This window comes from Equus asinus, chromosome 20, assembly GCF_041296235.1.
Source record: "Equus asinus isolate D_3611 breed Donkey chromosome 20, EquAss-T2T_v2, whole genome shotgun sequence".
Classification (NCBI taxonomy): Eukaryota; Metazoa; Chordata; class Mammalia; order Perissodactyla; family Equidae; genus Equus; species Equus asinus.
The window spans coordinates 61,912,724-61,935,687 of record NC_091809.1 but is presented as its reverse complement, the minus strand read 5'-3'; the positions used below and the strand labels follow the sequence as shown (position 1 = coordinate 61,935,687).

The window sequence follows — 22,964 nt, the reverse complement described above, 5'->3', positions numbered from 1 at the left end:
CCGTATTGCTTACTTCCCCAAAGCTTGATTTCAGTAAACCTACTTAAACCTGTGGAACAGATTTGTCAAGCGGGGATAAGGTGACGTGTAACTTAAAAAAAGGAAAAACAGATTTCCCAAGACTTTTCAGTGTTAGAAATTCAACATTTGTATAGCCACTGTGTTGCGGTGAACGCTTAGTCTTACTATAGGTAGAGTCCTGCTCTGGTTTTCTTCTGAAAACATGTATTCAAACCCACACAGAACTAGGACAATTTGCAAAGGAGGATCCCTTTGCATTGTTATGAATCCTCTTCTGACTTATTTCCTTCCTTTTCTAAGAAAGAAAAAGTGTATCTTTTATAGTCTATTAAATATCAGTTCCTAATTGCTGTTGCTTATTAATGTGAGTAGTTATATTAAATAATTATTTGGTAGTCAAATTCTTTTTGTTCTTTGTTTTAGCTTAATACTGGATAATGTATTCAACAAAGAAGGATACTAAAAATCCTGATTAATGTAGTCCTATTGTTGTATATTGCCAAGACAAATAGATTCTTTTGTGAAAATAAAGATGTGAAAACTCAAATACTTTGTGATTTAGTCATCATCATTGACAAGCTTAAGCTAAAATCTCCATTTCATCAGTGTTAAAGACCTAAATTAAATCTTTTTAATGACCAAAGAATAGACAGTTCTACAATATATTAATGGGTTAATCCGTTTTTAAAATATTATATATTTTTGTTATATATGCATGTATATATCCATATAGAATCAAAAATTGGTAAATCTAATTTTTCTCCCAAATGACATTGAAATCTGAAATTATCCATGAGGATTTGGGGGAAATTCTGGAAGCTTTATGATGGTTTCTCAATCTTGAGTAATGATAAATTCTTGAATGAATTTGAAGGTTATTTGTCATTCTATACTGGATATATAATTTGGTACTTAGTAACTAGCCCTTATCACTTGGCTTATAGTAGACTTGAACTATCTATGTGCATGAACCTACCATGATCCGAGCCTGTATGAGCCAAAACTAAGTGTAAGATATGGCTCTAGCCACCAATAAATTAGCCATCTCATTAGAGGAACAAGACATGAAAACACAAAACATTAAATAAAACATGACCAAATAGAGATGAGAAGTGTAAATAGTAAATGCTATAAGATATACAGTATGGATCCATCATTGTGGGCTACTGTGGCTGTAGAAAATATTATTGAGCAAAAGAAATTTAATCTGATCTTGTTAATGAAGAACATTTGAGTGGATATATAGGTTGATAAGTTCAATATAACAGATAAATGAACGCGCCATTTCAGAGACAGTCTAACCAGAGTAGTGGACTTTTTATGGTCAAGTGAAAACTAGGGTTGAAACTTTAGCTTTGGAGCAGATTTTTAGGGCTTTATATGCCAAAACAATGAGTTTGAATTTCACCAATAAGGCAATGGGGAATCACTGATTTTTTAAGAAAGGGAAATAAATGATGATAATGCTATTTTACAAAAATTAATCTAGATTCATTGTACAGAATGGATTGGATAGAAAAAAACAGCAGAACCACAGGCCAAGTATACCAGCAAGCAAGGTCAAGGTAGTGACAGTTTGAATTAAAATTATGTCTATGGAAAGAAATACTAGAAAGAACGTGATAAAATTCCTTGATTTGCTCCTGAAACACTCTCAAACTTCAAATGAGAAGTGAAGAAAATGTTTATAAGAATCAATGCAAGAGAGCAGATCAACATTTTGATAAGGAAACAGAATCAAGTGTTCAACAAGAAAAACTTGCAGACCATAGAATCCAGGCTGCCCCAAAGAGTGACATGTAGCCTGACAGAAGTTAATCAATTTATGTTCAGGCACTGCAGGTACAAAGAAGAATATACTTCATTTCCTCTTTGCTAGATACCACAATGCAATGAGGAATACGTAGAAGTAAACATCATTAAAATGCAATGAGATGTGCGCTGAAATAATGGTTTGATCTGACTACTGTGAAAACAAAGAATGGAGTGAAATTAATTCTTCTAAAGATGCGGAGATGAAATTTAAGTATGATTCTTAAAGCTGAATGGTAGTTTCTTAAATAGAGGAAAAGGTTAAAAGAATTACAGAGAGGCAAACAGCATGTGTCTTTAAAGTGGCACGGTTAGTTTGGGAAGTGGAGAAAAGTGTCTTATGGCTACAGCGTAAGATTTGGGAAGAGTGGTGTCACTAAATATAAGACTATATAGAGAGGTAAGGATGGAATCGTGAAGAGCTTTGAAAGCAAATGCTAGGGGGTTCAGATTTTATTTAAAAAATATTATTGAGGAAACAGAGTCCTTTAAGAAGGGAATTAGCTATTAAGAAGTTTTTGTGGGTTTTTTTTGTTGTTCTTTGTTGTTTGTTTATTTGCTTGCTTGCTTTCAGGACGGTAACTCCAGCTGTAATAGGAAGGACAGACCAGCAGTTTCAAATGTTGATCTGGAGTCTTAAATGACATTTTGGAGAATGAGTTGACAGCATGCCACATTAATCTATTGACTAAGGAAAGCCAGATGAATATGATATGGGAAAATTCAGGTTTCTTTTTGAGAAGCAGATAAAGTGAGGCATTAAAACAGTTGTACAAAAAGATGAGTTTGCTTATAATGACCCAGGAGTTCAAAGATATGTTACAAAGACATTGGAAAGGAAGACAGACTAAAGGAGAATTATGAATAAGATTGGGCTAGATAGGATAGTTCAGATTTGGTGATGATGGTTTTGACCACTGAGATAATTGGAATAGCTGTATGTAAATAACTGTAATACAAGGTAGAACAAAATTATTATCATAAGAAATAAAACATCACATAATCCAGAAGTAGAGGACAAGATTTCTTGCTGGGGGAATTACAGAAGTTTTTTTTTTTTTTTTTACAGGGAGGAGAGCTGGTTTTTGTGTTCTTTCTTCTTCTTCTTCTTCCTCTTCCTCATCCTTCTCCTCTTTTCCTTCTCCATCTTTGTCTTTTTTTTTAAAGCTTGGCACCTGAGCTAACATCTGTTACCAATCTTCTTTTTTTTTCCTTCTTCTTCCGAAAGTCCCCCAGTACATAGTTGTATATTCTAGTTGTAGGTCCTTCTGGTTGTGCTATGTGGGATGCCGCCTCAGCATGGCTTGATGAGTGATGCTGTGTCTGCGCCCGGGATACAAACTGGCGAAACCCAGGGCCACTGAAGCAGAGTGCATGAATTTAACAACTTGGCCACAGGGCCGGCCCTGACCTTCTTCGTCTTCTTGATGAGATACAATTTGAAGTGAAGTTTATTAATAAACTGAATTTTAGTATGCAAGGGATGAGATTAAGGTATTTTTAGATAAAGATCAACAGCATGTGTGAAGGCTCATAATTTGTTAATGATAATGTACTTTTTGAAAATAACAATCATTTATGTCACATAGAATAGTGGATGCATAAAGGGGAAGAGTGAGAGGTAAAGTTGAACAGATAACCAGAAGCTAGAACATTGAAGTCTTTGAATGGAAAACTAAGGAATGAGACATTAGTAAATAAAGAGAAAGGATCCATGATATGCTTTTCAGCAGTTGCAGTCAACTCTACTGTAATAATCTCTCATCCTTCTAGTTCAGTCTTCCTTATTTATAGAAGATGTTATTCTGTCTTGGTGACATCTATATTTACATCAGTGATCCATTCAATGTCATGACCTCTCAGTTTCTTGACCTCCTTGCTTCCTATGAACCTGCACCCTATCCCACCTTAGCTATCCATTACAAAAGTAATAGGCTGATTTTTGCCATTACCAATTATTCTGCCTTCATCAAAGTTTCAATTTTAAGTAAACAGCTGCCTGCCCCATAGCCTCCTTTCTGTCCAAATAATTCCGTTAGCACGTTCCACTGAAACAATTCTTCAACCTCTCAGGCTCCCCAGTGCTTTGATCAATCCACTGTTTCACTGTCCATCATACCCTCATGTCCTCAGATGCCTTCCATTTCTAGCTTAGATTACAAAATCATCCATTATAAACATTTTTCTCTGTACACTCCCAACTCTGTATCTCCCCAGTCTCTCTATCACATTCTATTCACTTGGCAGATCTCTAACCCCAACCTCAGCCTTTGTCCCATTCACTTCATGATTGTTTCTATGCAGCTGTGGATAGGAAAAAATACATAACTTCGAACATAGGTTTTTCCTGAAATTTATGATTTTGTTTATTACTCCAGCAACAAATATAACATCTTACCTGTACCTCTATCCGTTTATGCTACCTTACCTCTTATTACGACTAAAGAACTGTTCTTGGCAGTTCTATGCACTGGACTCTATGCCCTCTTACTTAATTCAAGGAGTTTCCTTGCACTTATCCCCTCTCTCCTGCCATTTGTTCCCTCCATACTGAATCATTCTCATCAGTAAATATATTAGAATATTTACTATCTTAAAAGTAACTCTTTCTTAATTCAAACCTCTCTCCAGCTCCCATATTATTTTCTCTGCTTTCTTTTATAGCAAGACTTCCTCCAAGAGCTGTCTAAACCGTATCTCAAATTTCTCTCCTATTTTCTCTTTTTTATAATCCTATAAGGACCACCACGCATGCCATCAAGGATCTCTACACTGAGGAAGCTAATGATCTGGATAAAAGGGAATCTAACTTAATGACAATCAGAATGGAAGAAAAGGAGTGGATGGGAAAGATTTTATAGAAAGCAAATTAACAGAACTTGGCAACTGATTGATTATGGACAAATGGAGAGATTTTATCACTTTATTCACTCACAAAATATTGTTTATGCTCATGTGACCATATCACAGTAATTTAAAACAAAAATATAGATTTTTATGATTCCACATTAGAAAATTGCCTTCAATTTTCCTCAAAATGAAAAAAGAGCATAAGCATTGAAATACATAAAAATAAAATATTTGCTGCTTCTATGTCACCTATCACACATCTTCCACAGAGTTGATGATGAGCAGATTCATTAATCCGGTTATCAAATATTCTTGAGCACTGACTTTGTACCAGGCCCTGTTTGGGAATGCAGAGGGAATAAAACAGTGTAATTCTTGTTCTGGTAGAGCTTATAGATTAGAAGAGAAACAGATATTGAGCAAAGGAATACAAGTGCTATCAGATTAAACGATTGCTTATAATCGTGATTAGTTTTACAAAAAAAAGAAGAGAGTTCTATAACGTATACATATAGTCTATATATATAGGAACAGAATACAACATATATATGTATTCTATAACTGTATATATATTATAGTACTCTTTCCTTATATACACATATAAAAAGAGAGAAAGAAATTAACCGTGTTGGGTAGGGAGGGGCAGGGAGTAGAAGATCAGAAAAATCTTTCCTGAAAAAGTAATATTCGAAGTAGAGTTTAGTTGTCCGCAAAATTAGAATTGACAAAATGAATTCTGCTTTGCAAACAGCAGGAACTTTTCCTGGGGAGCAGCATAGCATAATGAGGGGAGGTTGGTTTCAGAATTAATGTAGTCCTAGATTTGAACCACCTACTTGTCATTTTATAGCTAGTGATGTTGAGCAAGTTGCTTAACGTCTCCAATAATCAGTTTCCTCTTGTTTAAAATAGGCACAATCATATCTACCTTGCTGTTGTTGTAACATTTAAATGACAATTTAGTTACACACACTTAACACAGCGCCAGGCTTATAGCAGGTGTTCAGCCAGTGTTTATTCTCTCTCTACATCTAGAGTGTTCAATGCACAGAAAGCGCTGTGATGAGGCTGTGATAATCAACGTTTCCCCTCAGGAAATATGTATCTTTTGAACTATATCATCCATAGAGCCTTTGAAATCAGTAAGACTTTGTAAAATAAAATATGTGGCGAATTGTTTACAGAGCAAATCAGGGCCTGGTATGTTTAGTATCTCAAATGTGAGTGCTAACAGCAGGAATACTGGCATTCTCAACAACAAGACTGAAGTGAGAAAACAATCTGTGCAGATTAAAGTGTAAAAATAAACTTTTAACAATAGTTTAAACAATCCATTTATCACATTTTCTCGAAGAGTTATGCAACCAGGCAGCTGATCAACTGAGCTGGCAGAACTAATTCCTCCAGGATATTTTAAGTCCCTTGACTCCTTGGTGATTACTGTATGAATAGATAGACAGCTATGGGTAAGAAACTTTTCTGGAAGGAATAATTTCTCTGAAGAATGTTAAAAGTTTAGAAATAAAAGGCAATGTGGGTGTGTTCTAAGTAGTTGCAAGGATCAGAAGTTCACTCAAATGAACCTAATAAAAGACTTTTGTTTTTAGGAAATACATGACATGATAAAAGAAAGGAGATACTAGAGAAATCCAAGATTAGGGTCTATAATATGGCGTGACTTCATGAGAACTGAGATTGGAAGGTAACTGAATCCAAATAGTTACAGGAATCTTGGCAACACGATATATAGCTATTCCCTTTATTTCTGCTCCAGTGTGTGACTCAGCTATTGTAGACAGCTTTTCTATTGTCTGATTGGCTTAGTCTTACCCTTCCATTTGAATAAATCCTCCCTACCTTGCAGATGATGTGTGTGTAGGAACTGCCTCCTCATAACTTAGGTTGGCCTTGCCTCACCTTTATCTTATTTGTATCTCACCGCATGCTTTTAGTTTCTTGTACAAAGGACTATGGATATAACAATTTATGGTTAACGCGTTTAATGCAGTGAGAAAGTCCACCATATTTCTAGTCACTTTACTTTCTCTTTTTAGTGGAAAAAAAATCTTCTCTTAGAAATAAATATTTGAATGAATTGTATAAAAACTTAGTTTGTAATTAAATCACAATTGAAAAGAACCAACTCTGATTAGGGAGGGAGATTCTCATAGAATTATTTAGACTTTCAAGGCATTTAATTATTGGATTGAACATTAATATGTCTTTCAAAACCATTGTATTTTTATTTAATTTCCTTTTGAGTCAATATAGTTGTTTGCCCATTATTACTGGGTCCAGTCCAGCTAGCTTCTAAAGAGTGACCTTGGCTGTAGAAATGAGGAATCTAGTTCATTCAATAGCTGATCTGTTGTTATAGTCACATGGCTCTTGGTGGCATATCATAAAAATCAAAGTACCAGAATTTTTAGCAGGTACCAAATTTTTCTTTTTTTTTATATATTCAAAACTACACATAGATAGACATACAGACATACACACACACTTCACAAAGTGAAAGAAAATTTAAGTATACAAAATTAACTCATAAGTGTTTTAAATAATGGACTTATTATGAAACCATATATGTTTTTGCTGTATAGATATATTTACAAAGAAGATTCTTTAATTTTATTTGTGAAGAGAAATTTGTGAAAATAGAAAACATTTACTTTTCTAAAAAAGGAAAACTCTTCAACATACTTCTCATTCGAAGTGAATGTTCAACCCCTTGCTATCAAATTTTTCAAGTTTTCTCTATCTAGCCTATTGTTTTCATGTTTAGAGAGCTTGTATGTTGTAGAGAAAAAAATTAGTTGCTTTTTTTTTGTAAGTTCTTTTTCCAAATTATTGATGCGCATGGAATGAGACCTCAGATGATAGTCGGGGGAGATGGGTATATTTCCCAAAATCACAGTGGCAAGAACAGGAGAGGAAAATACACCTTAAAATTCAGTAGTCAGAGGAAAGCAATTACAGTGTGAGGCAGCCCCTTGACCAATTCTTGATGCTTGGGAAGGGGAAAAAAATCTATTGGTTTCTCTGATTTTTGAGAACATACATAATAGTATTGAAAAACATCCCATAATAATAAACATCTCTAGTTCTTCTCAATCTCCCTAGATAAATAATGCTCATAATGGTGCATTTGTTTGAAGATAACACAAGTCATTTATTTCCTTTTGTCAGGAGATCCTTCAATCCCTTTATTTACATAACAATGACTCACCTAAAAAGAACTATGACTCAGGGTAGTATACATTTTTTGAGGTGAGAAAACAATATATTGTCTGTCTATCTAGGCTTATGAAACTGTTATTTATCAGGGACTCATTAGGGAACTGAAAAGGAGGCATCTGGACACTTTTCTAAATGATTAAAATCTCCAAAGCCTATAACAATTTATTTGAAAACAGTAAGTAACAGGGATATATTAACCTACAATATACATTCCCTAACATACCACTAGATTTCTAAACCCTCAGTAACATTAGCAATCTCATTATACAGGAGAAAGTGAATCTAAAAAGATTCTGTGATTGCCTCAATGTTTCAATAGAAGAGCCAGCGCTGCTGCTGGGGTCTGCCTCATTTATCTGGGAATCACAGGTTGATATTTAATATGTCCTGAAAGGATGGGTACAGTGACATGTCTCAAACCCAGCACAATATCTGTAAGCATAGTGTCAACTATTTAGTCATTTCCTTTCTCTCCTCTCTCATTTTTATCATTATTATTATTATTATCACTTATTTGTTGTTATTATTTATTTGGACTTTCATTTCCTTACCAGGGGGCTTCCATAGCACAATAATTTTATATTTATATTCAGATTCCTAAAGACAGTAAAAAATAATTGCAAATAAAGCTTCTATTGAAACTCAAGAAGTATAAAATAAAAATAATGTAGAGAACTGTGATATCACATATATTTCTGGTGAAATAAAAGAAAATCTCCAAGACATTTCACTAAGTAATTCAATGCATTAAAATATGCAAACCATTTAACATGCAAACTATAGTTCAGTTCATTTTGATGCTTATCCTAGGTATATCTTCATTAGATTTATTGTGTTTGATTTACCAACATGTAATCACTGATAACAATACTATGAATAATATTAACTCTTGGTGCTATCTCTAGATAAAATCAGTTGCCTATTGATTGTTGAAACTATTTTTCCAAATGAGTGCCATGCAAATTTATCAAGCCACTGCTGCAGCATCTTAATAGATGACTAATAAAATATGATGTTCCTGGATATTACTTATTATCTAGCTCCTACTTATATTTGAAATTTCTCTCTCACTGTTCTTTCATACTCAATACAATAAAATTAAATTTCTGATAAAATTCAGATAGAATCTTACTTCTATGTCTTTAATAACACTTTCCCTTCCACCTGAGAGTCACTAAACCTCCACCATCACATCTTCAACTCCAATTCTACTGGCCGAGCTTGGATCAGATGCCCATAACAAGTTAACAACCACAGCCAGGAAGGCAGAACCTATGGGAAGATAGTGGCTCTGATTCAACTCACATGGTTAGAGAAGATGGAAGAGACATTTCCCAAAAGAAGCACTGAGAATATAAGCCGCTATTCTTGAAAGACAAGATACAGATGTGGAGTACAATCGGCAGAGATGTTGAAGACAAAAATATCATATACATTCTTTGTACACAAGAAAATGATCAGCCATACCTTTTTAACTCATTAGCTATGCCAATTTTTAAAGGTTTACTAGACATGAATTATTAACCCTAGAGATGAGTATTGCCATGAGTGTCAGACAGAAATGTCATTTAAAATATGTAACAACTGTCATCACATGGACAGTGACCAATCAGAACTGATCTCCAGATGATCAGAAAAAAAAGCAAACAAATCTGGCTCTGGTATGAGAACTAATACATACATTTGATTATAATTTGTCCTACTTTTAGGGCAAGTCATCAATGAATGCAGATTATAGACCCTCTGTATGCCATTTTTTCAGGCATTTTTAGTCTGCTACATTCTAATACTAAAAAGGACAAATAACATGATAAAAATCAGAATTAAGGCAGGTCCAACTTTGAATTTCTTTAATGTACATAAAATCACCCAGACAAATTATTAAAAAATAGAGTCAGTAGCCCCTCCTTCAAAGATTATTTATCACCGGGCTTGGAGTTGAACGCTGTAGCCTGAAATTTTAATAAGTTTTCCCGATTTTTCTGATTGTCATTGGCTCTCCGTTCTGCAATATACTTGGAAAAATACTGCTCTAAATTGCATTCCACTTATGGAAAAGCACTCAGTTCTTTGTAAGTAATTGGAATAAATAAGAAAATCAACAACCATGAAGACATAGAAAGAGAGTAATATGCTCTCAGCTGGAAGGCTTCTGTTATTAGGAATTAGAGTAATTTGAGGTCATCTTTTAATGGCATGTAATTCCAAAGTAGGGCAGTCAGCTAAGCCAGAAGAGATAGGTGGGGGGAAAGACATGAAGACACAGTGAGGTGTCTCTTGAGCATATTTAAGTTAATACTAGGGGCTATCAAAAAATAAAAGAGTTACCTTGACTGAAGAGATAAGCCTAATATTTTGATCTTTACTTATGTGTCTTACATAACTGTTTCCCTTTCCTTTCATCATCATACCCTACCCAACAAAAGAAATTACAAGCTAAGCTGCATATGACTTGAGATATTAAAAACTGCAGCTGAAATAAACCAAATAGCCATGACAGACAATCAATGATTGATGTAACTTGTGTGGTATGCATGGACTCCTATACTCTGTGATTGAAATCCCTCAACAGAGTGATGTCAAGAAAATAGGTATGGACTTAAGGTCAGAAAAGTCTTATTTTTGCCCCATTTCCACCAACAGTTTTCCACAAGGCCTGGGGCCAATTAGCTGTCTCCTTTGACTCTTAGCTCTCTCATCTTTAAAAGGAAGAGGGTATATTATATAAGCTAAGTTGAACTTTAGCTCTAACATGAAATTATCCCATGAAACATAAAACAAAACTTAATTCCTGAATGTAATCAATTGTTAAAGAGCGAGACATATTTAAAGAGATTTCTGTCTTATATCATCATTATCGAAGTAAAATGCCATTTATTTCTTACAGTACAGTACAGCTCAAACTAGGTAAAACAATTTGAGGCCTCTTATTCAAAGCTTTTCATTGTATTTTTAATATCTAGTTCAGATATTAACAAACTTCTTGGGCCCTGCAGTGAGGCTTAATAGTGTCTTTGGCCAAATGGGAATCATTTGAGGAACACCAGGAGGCCCTACCTAGACAAAATTACTTCCCAAATACTACCAGGAGTGCCCATCATTTGAATCTGTCTTAAAGATTAAAGTTATAAAAGAATGTCTTCTTTGCAATTCACAAACATTATCTGAAAGACACGAGAGAGAATATACGGATCTGGCTCCTATTCGCCAATAATTTCAGTAATACCTTGGTATTATTCAGAGGCAGATCAAAGTTTTAAAGGACATGAAATGTTGTACAATTGTAGGACACTCTTTAATAAAAAGAATACAAAAGCATTACTATAAAAGTGGATTCTAAAGGAAATTTTTATTTAGGATAGGAAAAGAAATCAACACAAGCTACTGGAGCTTTGGAGATTCAAATTCCTTTCTTCTGAGACCTAACAACGCCCTGGAAATAATTATATAGAAATATTTTCTAAATTCAGCTTGACTGTCACTGCCCTTCTACAACACTCCACGGCACTCAGCAACTGCCAGCATTCACAGGAACCCGTGGAAGTAAGGGTGTTAAGTTTAATAAGCATCATACTAAATCATCTATTATTAAACCATCATGTTAACAGGGAGACAAGGAACAAGAATACTAGAGAATCAATGTTAAGAGTGGATGGGGAGATCGGAAGCTGGCTTTAGGGACTGCTTCAGGTGGGGAGTCAAAGATAGCCACTGAACAGATGCCTGGGAGTCCTCATATGGGGGCTTACAAGAGGGCATTAAAGATGAACCTTCCATTGGATACCTTCAGCCAGGTATCACCAGCAGGCCAAATCCTGCTATTCAGGAGAGACACAGGGAAAAAAGAAGACACGAGGACATAAAAGAAAAGAAGTTGGAAAGTATTGGGGGAGGGCAGGAGAAGGAAACAAAAAAAGAAGTAGAAGCAAAAACCATTATTGAGAAAGAGATAGAGACGAAGTGCTTAAACATCTGTTTTGAGTGATATAGCAGTACTAACCTTTCAATTCGCTTGCCATTTGTCAGACTTTTTGTGTGCAGCAAGCATTAAACTAGGAAGCAATCCAGGGAGTTAGCTTGATAGAGCAAAACATTACATTAATGGTAATTCTCTTCTATTCCCTCACTTTATAGATTAGAAAAATGAGACACAGAGGTTGCAACCTGTCAGAGATGGCACAGTCTAGTCATTAACAGAGCCAAGTCCAGAAGCCCCAATCTCTTTGATGAAAACATCAGTAATATTTTCTCTATTATTGCTTTGCAAAAAACTAGCAAAAAGAGGAAAGATGATCTTCCTGTTCTCAGTGAACTTAAACACTTTCCATCTAAAGTTATCTGCATTCTTCCTTCAAGGCTCAGCTCAGATCAATAATAGCAAACAAAAAATGAACACAGAAAGATTTTCTTTGCCAAAGGTAACCTTTTCTCCCTTTGCACATACAGTGCATCTTGCCTTTATATCTTATAACATTTATTTTATTCTATCTGGGTTTCTCTTCTCTCTCATCACATATACATGCACAACGGAATCGCACATAGACTTATATGTACAAACATGGGCATAAACATAGATGTCCCCAAACACACACACAAGCTCCTCAGACAAGTGTCTATGCTAAATCATAACTATGTCCTCTGTCGTGCTTTACACATAAGGATCTCCGAAAAATTATTTTTGGGAGACAGTTAGCTCCAGGGCTACCTGAGGGCACTAGCCATGGAATTCACCAGGCCTCAGCTAGTGCATTGTATTTTGATAGGTGAAAGTCCTATCCAATCTCATGGCTTCAACTGCCACCTCTAAATTAGGATGCTAAGTGTGTATAACATGCCCAGAACTCATGTCAAGCTTCATTCTCTCATTACGTTATCTGGTCAGACACTTTCTTCTGAATATCCTATAGGTATCACACTCAATACTCCTAAAATGAAAGTCATCAGCTTTCCTACTGTAGCTGTGTTCTGTTCATTGACATTGCCCAACTCCCCCAAGCTGGAAACCTTACTGTTATTATTGATGAGGTCCACACCCTTATCCCCAACACCCTCATTGTGTAACACATTCAATTCTTCGTAGGTTCTCCCATCTAGCGCCTTTTCTCTTTGTTCACTACCGTAACTCAAGTCCAGGCCTTTATTGCTTCTACCTTGGGTTATTGAATAATGTAATTGATTTACCAGTCTCTGCTCCAGTTCCAGTATATACATCTCAGCAAAATGCCAGTCCCCTATTCAAAACCCCAATGGCTCCAAGTTACTTACGGATTTAGGTTTGAATGTCTTACTCTGATAATCAAAGCCCTCTTTTTTTGGACTCCATTTATATTTACAAATTTGTCTAGTATCACTTCCCTTCACATACCAACATGCCGGAAAAACTGATGTTCCTATTTCTGGTGGTTTCCTGTCTCTTTGACTTTGTTCTTACAGTTCCATTTACTTTCACTCCTATCTTTTCCCTACTTATCCAAATCCTAACTATTCTTATAATCTCCTCAAATGCACACAATACTTTAGAGATATCTCATTCATGACACCCATCACTTCCTATCTTGCATTATGATTATTTTGATATATAGCTCTTCTCCCACACTTGGGTATATGTTGTTTTTTCCTTTAAGAATACACTTGTGGAGTGCTTGAGAGCACAGTTCATGGCTGATTTATCTTTGTAACTCCCACAATGCCTAGCAAAATGCTTACACATTATGGATATTCAACAAATAAATGTTGACTTAATAAATAAATATTCATTCACGTGACAAAGATAAAGAAAGTTCCAACACCTATACTTATTTTTAAAAGAATCAACACTATTATTTACCATGGGAAATGTTCATAGTTATTTATTTCCTCTGGAACATAATCAGTAACTAAACTACCAGTGTTAATTAACACTTTCAGTAATTTTTGTCTTAAATGGTATTGAACATACATGCAACCCAATCGTTCAGGGAAGACTAAGACTTCATCATAATCATTAAGTCTAAGTGTACTTATTTCAATGCATCAAAAATTTAGCAGTCATCAAACGGACATTAACAATCGAACCACAGTGCTTTTCAATGTAACATCTCCGGGATTGGAAAGAAATTGTGACATTCATTTTATGCTTAAAGATTATTCTTATTTCCCAGGTGTGATGGGAGAATATGAGCCGAAAATTGAGGTCCATTTTCCTTTCATGGTTACAGCTGCTAAGGGAACAACTGTTAAGATGGAGTGCTTTGCACTTGGCAAGTAAGTACATATTCTTCCATAATTAGACACAATTGTTTATTAAAATGTGACATATCTTATTTTTGGATCACTTATTTTGTTAGGTGTCATTTTCTCAGAAACTCCTTGGTGGCTATTCGTTTTTTAAAAGAAGGGCAAATGGGAATTGATGAAGTAACCAATTATAATTAGCTTTCTAGTCATTTCTATGAACAATAACTTATGTAATTTTACCATTTTAACATAAAGGAAACTTCTTTAAATAGAAGAAGAGCTTTAAATCTCTTTGCCTACATGTCATAAAATTTCAGTGTCATTCTTAAATTTCATTCAGCAATGACGTAAATAAAAAGATGATAAAAGGATAAGGTGCTAACTGCTCCCCATGTATAAGATGTAAATTCTGATAAGATATAATAAGACAACAGTATAAAAGTCATGACAACAATAGTTACAGTGAGCGAACTGATTACTTCAGTGTCTCCTGAAATGATAACATGGTAGCACCAGCTGTCAATATGTACAACATGTAATCATCCCCCAAATCAGAAAGATGATTTATATCACACTCTAATGTCTGCTATACTTAATGATTCCATTTCTGAGGGTTTAAATCCTGTGATATATAATCACTTGTCAATGATGTTTACAATATGAGTGTTGGGCGTAGAGGCGGGAGTGGGATTTTGATTATATTTGATTAGAGTATTATGATTTATTTTAAACAGAGTGTTGTTGTTTTGGTTTTTTAGGGTGATAAGACCTCAGGGTCCTTTCTAGACTCTATAATTATAATTTGCATAAATGCATCTCTATCAGATTTACTAATCATTTGACTTCAGTTGTGGTGAGCTAACTCCCACAGCATAACTATAAAGTACTTGGAGATAAAACTGCTGTACAAATGTGCTTAAAGTAAGCTTAGCCTATGGGGGAGGAAAATATTAGTAAATATGAAAAATTCAGCTAATAAGAGGGGGTTTAGGGCATGAACATAGTAAATACTATGTTTTCTAATTTCAAGACTGATTGAGATAACATATATGTGCAATTTTGCTTAAACTTAAATAGAAGCAGGATCATAATAGACCAAAAAGAAAATAAATTGTTGCGTGGCCCATCTTTTGAGCAAAAGATGCATATAAATAGAAATACATTTCAAGAATTTAAAATTCATCTAGGGAGGTATTTGGGCAGATATCTGAAGAAGTCTTCCAAACCTAAAGATACAGTTGACCTTCTATATACTCGTGGATAGGGAGGGCCGGCTAAGGTACTTCAGCATCCATGGATTTTGGTATCTGTGGGGGGGTCCTGGAACCAAATCCCCCTTTGCTCCCAAGGCACCACTGTATTAGTTAAATGCACAAGATTAAATAATACCTTAAAAGTCTTGTTTTTCACCATTTTGCCATGTTGTGATCTCAAGTGTGCCTGAAACTGTCCACAGTAAGAAACTCAATTCTGATAAATACAAAAATAATATATCTTGGCTTGATGCCAAAGGTTTTAGTATATCCTGCAATTAAATAATTCTTGAATGCCAGAATTTGCACTAAATCCAAAAACAAACAGAGGTCCTATTGTAAAACAAATTAGAAAACTGAATTTATAGACAAAAAAACAATATGGGATATTTCCCCAGGCAGACTTATTTAATAAGTTAGATGTGTTTACTTTTGGAAGTCTTGAAATATGCTTAGTAAATTGATCCTTAAAGTCCCTTTCATTCAGGTAGGATTCAACAGTCAAATTATGTTCCTTTAGTACTTTAGTTTCTTTAAGTTCTCTACTCCTTCTTTGCCACTCCCTCTCTCATGCCCTGTCCCAAAAATAAATAAATAAAAGAAGAGATAAAGAAGACACACAGCCTGTTAAGAATGTCTCTCTTGCTCATTTGGTATCCTTTCCACGAAGTGTCACCATTATGAAAAAAACACTGTTATTAAGAGATCTAGCTCTACATAAAGACTAACTTACCACTCTGATGAAAGTAAACAAGATCACAGAAATAGCATCTTCCTTTACAGCACATTATCACGTGGAGTAGATCATCATTTTTGTCCCAACATGATTACAGCAATTTCAAATTAATACCTGAGCATCTGCTTAGTTCCCACAGCTCACCTGAACTGCTTCCCACTTTAACAAGTGCTTGATTCTCTGGTGGGCCTTTGTCCAAGAATTTTAGTGTCTGTCACTAGATATCTATCAGTACGTTGCCACTCAAGCTGAGTATTCCCCTCAGTCTGTCCCAGTAGAATATTTTAACCAAATGTTCCTCATAGAGTGTTATGACCAAATTCTGGCACAGAGCATTTCAACCTCTTTTCTACCTCATGGCCCTTGTACTTGCTGTTCTCTCTATCAGGAACACTCTTCCCCGTGCTTTCCATGTTGCCTCCCACTTATCCTCTGCCTTCAAATTAAATATCACCCTATAATGAGGCCATCTGTGAAAACTTTATCTAACTCACACTCATTATTCTCTATCTAAATACTTGTAGTTTTTTCTTAATAACCTTTAATACAGTTTTAAATTATTTACATATTTTTTTTACTTAAAATTTTCTCTGTATTAGTCAGGAATCCAGCTAGAAACAGGATCCAACTGAGATGGTTCAAGAATATAGTACAGGCATTAGTGGAAGATCTGTGAGCAAGTTCAAGAGGACCAAGGAAAGAAACTGAGACATTTGTAGAGTAGTGATAGCAGGAAGTCATTCTTACCCTTAAGCCTGAATGAGCAAGGAGGAGGAGATAGCGTCACTAAAACTAGGGAAAGCAGGACACATGGAGGGAGCCAGGGCCACTCAACAGGAGCTGTAGTCTCTGCAGCTGTGAAGAGATGCATCAAAGGAACAGCTGAGGAAAGAATCAAGAAGTTCATATCCTGACTTCTTTTTCCTCGTGCTTTCTGATCTCCTCTGGTGGCTGTCATGGCTGAAGGCAACCGGAGTTTTCTTGTAAGACCAAAGGATGCAGTCAACAGTACATAAAGGGAAACAGAAAGTCTAGGGGAAGAGGAGAAGACAGGCAAGAGAGGGAAACAGAATAGCCAGCAAGTCCCCATCATTAAGTTTTAAGCCCTAAAGTATCTTGAAAGAAGCTAAAACTGAATGCAAATCTGGAGGTTTTAATAACTATATGCCAGGAACTGTACCAGCTTCCAAGGATTTCCATAGTCCCTGTTCTCAAAGAGATGCCAGTCAATCTTCATATATTTCATTGCATCTAGCAATGCTCTGGAGTCCAGTCTTAGTCATTACATAAGCAGCAGCACACACTTGACCAAGGTGTCCTCCCACAGTCAACTTTCATCTTTAGAGAGATTTACTGCCCGTCTTTTTGTTCCAACTTTAAACTAAACAAGAATAATAGCAAATTTTGTTCCTCTTGAATTTTCTCTGACTCATGAAATGATCATGAACCTTTGATAGGCCAAATTGGGGAATTTCTTTGATTGTTAAAGAATAATACTGTTCCATTGCTCACAAACTATGTTTTTACTCCTCTTGAAGAGTACATTTACCTCTATAATCTGTCCCTAATGGTGCTGATTTCATAACTTAGAAGATATAAATTAATGCAGATAATTTAAAAATATATAAGCTGATATTTTTTCTGCATCCTTAAAGGAAAATAGCAGAAGACAAATGATTTTAGGTTATTGAATTTCACTCTCCCTTAATATTATACAAGTTCACCAACCAGCCTAATTTGAAGTTAAGAACAAAGTCAATAGGAAAGCTAATAAACCGTGAATTTTCTTCTAAAGAAAATTCTACTTAAATCTGAATTTAACAAAAATCAAATGGCTTCCCTATAGGCTGCTGCAGCAGAATACTACAGAAGTTGCTAGTTACACTCCTAGAAATCTCTCTGAAGATAGAATTATACAATACTGAGTACAGAAGTTACTCATGAAGTGGCTGTGACATGCTATGCTTGGTATTGGTTAATTCTGCAAGGGTATTATCTCCCCATAAAAATAGGAATTACTAAAAAAGGATCCATAGGGAAACAGAGGTGTGTAAAAGCTTGGGAAATACAGCAAAGTGTAAGAAAAAGGCAGTGGCACGGGGGAGGGGAGATTAATTACTTTGGAAAGAAAAGGCTGTTTTAGACATATGGAGGGTTATTATCAAGAGATTGCTCACAAGCTGTTCTCCAGTCTCAACAAGGTGGGGAGAGGGTGAAATTCAACAGTATGGGATTAAACTAGCAGAATTATGTTGGGGATAATGTAGAAGTTCTTGATGAAAAAGAAGTTGCTACAGGGAAAACGAGTTATCAGCAGAGGCTGTAGGAGCTCTTTCCCCACACTGCCGTAAGAATATAATAACACCCATTTGTCTTCTAATAATTTAGATGTAATGTTTCTTGAAAGGAGAGAAATGGTGTAGGTCAGGGTCGGAAATGAAAATTTTAAGCACTCTCTCTCGCTGGCCGCTCATCCACACACTCTGCCTGAATATTAAGAGTAGAAGGCTAGAGAGCCAGGTCGATTTAATTAGCTCCCATTTGGCAACTACATTATTACATAACATTTTAAAGTGGTTGGTGGCGTATGCAGGAAGGAGAAATGAGGAATGTTGCCTTTTCTTGCTCAGCATTTAGCTCAGAGTCTTTAGTTAGCGAAGGATGGGTGTCTGATATTTCCCAGGTTTTAAATACTGGACACAATTCTCTTGAAAGGAAATGAGAGATAGGAGGTCAAAGGACAATCAAGTAAGGAATCCCCCAGGGCTCTAATAAATATTTCATTTCAATTGTTCTCTCTAAATTTGGTATGTACTTGAAAGTCGGTGATTTTTTCAACTGATTGCATTTAGATTTTACTTCTAGTTTGTATAAGTTAACTAGGGAACACAGAGTAAAATGAGAACTTTAAAGGATGGAGAGTTAGTAACTGCAGAAAGCAGTGACCATCACTAAGGCCGAGAGGAAAAACAGGAAGAGTTGAAATTATTAAAAATTAGAAGCTCAGAGGTACCCCTCTGAGGCCCCAGACCTCTGAGGTGCAGGCACCAGCTAGCTGGCTGGTACTAGGGTTTTGAGGTGAGGTGCGCAATGAAGCTTGTCCTACAAGTCTTGGAAAAACTCCAACTAGATTCCTTTGCTGTTCCCAGAAAGACGCCTTGCTGAAGTACCATTTACAGGAATCTCGAGCAGACAAGAAGCAGACAGAGTGCAAACAAGGAGTCTGTCCCTTCTCCTTCCTCAAGCCTTGCAGTCTCCCTCCAGGGTGCCCCTTGGCAGTGCAGAAATGTGGTGTACAGAATCAGCCCTCACATCACAAAACAGAGTAAGAAGGGTAGAGCTGAGAGGCGGTAATTTAATAACTAGGACAGGTGCCACTTTACATTTTCAAACTCATCTCTATATCTTAATCAACCACACCCCTTCCTATACCTCATCCACACATGCTTTTCTGCTTCTATGATCCTCTAACCCTGTCTCCTCACTCTAAAACATCCTGTCATCACAATCTCTTCAGTCTTAGGCTTAGATTAAATGCCACTTCTCTGTTAAATCCTGCCTGCTTTTCTTGAGATCCAATCTCTTATCTTTGGGACTACATGACTACTCATATTTCATCATTTTGCCCGGCCCATTACACCAGCTATGTGTATCTGTCTTCTTTACCGTGCCAAGTTTTTGGATCCCTAGAGTATTTTTATATGTAGTAGGTGCTGAATATGCTTACTGAGTTGAATTCAAGTGTGAGAAATGTGGTCAATCTTTTGTAACAGGAGATATTTTATTGCCTTGGTTTGATCAGACAGAAGTCTCCAGAAGCCTTTCACATGTCTTGGCCCTGAAAATTCTGACCATATTACATTAGCTATAGTTTTCTGGAAGGTTTCATTTCACCATGTGACCTTTTGTAGACCCAGAAAGATCACGAGATATGTCACATAGCCACCACCAACAAAGAAGTAAAATTTGGTCACTGATGCTTAAATGACCCCATGTGCAAGGGCAAACTTGGGGTTATTCTGTAATAAAAAAGCCATATGGTATAAAGCAACATCAGTTTATCTGCTATGACAATCCTGCAAGCCAATAGTGTTACGGCAGATTTTTTTTTCTTTACTTTACATGTTCCTTATCTTGCTTTTGCAGCCATTAACACACAATCAGATCAGCTGTGCTCCAAAGGCCTTGAACCAGTTACTGTAATAATTATGTGAGTGACCTTTCCAGACTCATCTGAAACCTGGTGGTGAGGTGGGAGGGAAGTACACATTCAATTTCCTGCCCTTTTTAGTTCCTGCTTATCTCTCTTTCAGATAGCGTTTACAAACCATCTTTTGTTACACTCCATCAAATGCCTATTAGGGAACCAGGACATTAAGTAATTTTTTTCTCTTTTTATATGTCTATTGAAAATAAGAAAGCACCAGTTATCAATTCATAAAGTCATTTTTTCTGTAGTTTATGTTTTCTTTTCCTCAGTCCTTAGCCAAGCTATCTCAAATGGCTACTCTTGTGTCCCATTGTAACCGTGAGAATGACAAATATTCCTCTGAGACTTCCCACAGTCTGCAACTGGCAAACGTTCCTGAAAAGAACCTGCTCTTTAGTTACAGACTGATGATTTATTAATACTGTTTATTTGGAACTGCCAGTCACTAAGGGCTGTAGGAATTAAAGGTAAATTGGAGTTGTGTGGTATTTGTCTATCAAACTAAAATCAAATGACTTAATCATTAGATTGACAGAAGATCTGGGGATAGGAGTTAGTCACTGAGTCTAAGAATCAATAAATGTTTAGATATCACAGGAAAGTGGTACATTATGGAGTCAAGAGAATTACCCCATGTGCAAGGGCAAACTTGGGGTTATTCTGTAATAAAAAAGCCATATGGTATAAAGCAACATCAGTTTATCTCCTATGACAATCCTGCAAGCCAATAGTGTTACGGCAGATTTTTTTTTCTTTACTTTACATGTTCCTTATCTTGCTTTTCTTAGACTCAATAAATGTTTAGATATCACAGGAAAGTGGTACATTATGGAGTCAAGAAAATTACCCTTGTGAGCTATTGATTGCTTCAGTATTGTTGAGACTAGGGACACATCCTCATTTCAGGTAGTACCCAAAGGAGATGGGTGATGAAAGAACCTTAGAGATCACATAACCCAATATCAGCTTGTAGATGAGAAACTGAGACTCCACAGGGAAGGGCTAGACCAAGACACGTGGGCACACTGGCCAGGCTAATGGTTTGGTGCTTCTTCATTTGATGCTCCTTATATTTTCAACATTCTTCCATAATAAAGTGTTTTATTTACTTATTTACTTTTGTACTCAGAGGTATTGTCTATTTCTAGGGAAACAGGACCAATTTATTATTCACATTTGAAATCACAGTTAACTGGCATCATATTTGTAACTTTTCCAAGGCTGTCTTAGGACCACTTAATCTGCCTTACCAGAAAAACTACGGAATTGCTCAAGACCTCAGAGCTAGCGAGCTATAGAGGCAGAACCAGGTCTCCTGATTCTAATTATTTCTCTTTATTTTGGGTGAATTTAGAACCAGGTCTGATTCTAATCTATTCTCTTTATTTTGAGTGAATCTCTCTGGAGTTTCATAGAATAACCTCCTCCACTGGATATTGACTGTGAAATCAGAAACTGGTTGGCTGTTAACATTCATAAGAGGACATAAGGAATCAGTATATCCATCAGGAGATTCTAACTCCGATCCCACACCCTCCAAAAAATTTGCCAGATACATAATCTTGATACCTGAGTGAGCCTTTAGTGTAGCAAAAGTACAAGAAATATTAACCAAAAAGTTGTCAAAAGTCTCAATATACTTAAAACTGAACTTCTACCTAGTGCTGGATGGTTTCCATATGGCACTTTAATTCTAACCACATCTCTGTGTTTTTCTCAATAGATTCAAAACAGGAGTAAATTTAGGGAAATCCTTTATCCTTCTGATCTCAGTTCCCTTATTTTGAATTCTTCCAGTCTTGGATTTCTGTATGTAATCAATCACCCACAAATTCCTGCTGAGTATTCCACTAGAAGTAAATTTTGTGCCCAATGATTATCTCTTCTAATGATGATCTAATACCTCTATTACTGCTTTTTAGGTTTATTTATGTAACAACAAATTTGCTGGAGTTCCTTTATTTGAGGTCTCATTCTGGGTGATATGTTTGCTGACAACACAATTTTTATAGCTATTACAGTACATATACTCTTAGTGGTATGGGTCTTACTGATTCATTGTGTTATGAATTAAGCCTACTTGTCATATGTTTATTCTTGTCACATTGGTATTTGATCTAGGGCAGCATCAAAATTTGTCCACCAGATAAAGATGAATTTGGAATGTTAAAATGCTTTCAAATACAGTTCTTAGAATGATTTGATACTAAATTGGTAATTTAGATATGAAGCATTGGTAATATGCATGCCATCAGTATTTTATAGATTTTTAAATTTTATATTTTTCATTTCAATAACTGAAAATTTGAATGTCATGATCAAGTATGACTTACTAATATGATATGCCTTCCTTGACATCTCCCACTCCCTAATTCTAATAGCCAAGTATCCCACCTCAAACCCTGGGCATCATCACTGATCTCCCAGAAATCTTTAAACCTTTTGTCCCAATCTGTCAGCTATTTAAAAATCCTTGAAGTCCAATTCTTCCTTTCTCTTCTAGCTACCACGACTGTAGTTAAAATCTATTGCTATTGAATCAGTTTGGCTCTCTTATTTCTGCTGCAAATAAGACTAGAGATGTCCTTCAAAAAAATTCACCATGCTGAAGTTCCACCAGCTTTAGAAA

At 35.8% G+C, this 22,964-nt stretch overlaps 1 protein-coding gene across 3 annotated transcripts in view; it reads left to right on the top strand.

Annotated features, from left to right (window-relative positions):
• The window catches only part of CNTN5 (contactin 5), a 1,141,798-nt gene that overhangs the window by 838,421 nt on the left and 280,413 nt on the right, over positions 1–22,964 (top strand). For all 3 annotated transcript variants that reach the window (XM_070490393.1, XM_070490391.1, XM_070490392.1), the window contains one exon: positions 14,061–14,163. In XM_070490393.1, coding sequence (XP_070346494.1) covers positions 14,061–14,163 — 103 coding nt within the window. The remainder of the gene's footprint in view (positions 1–14,060; positions 14,164–22,964) is intronic.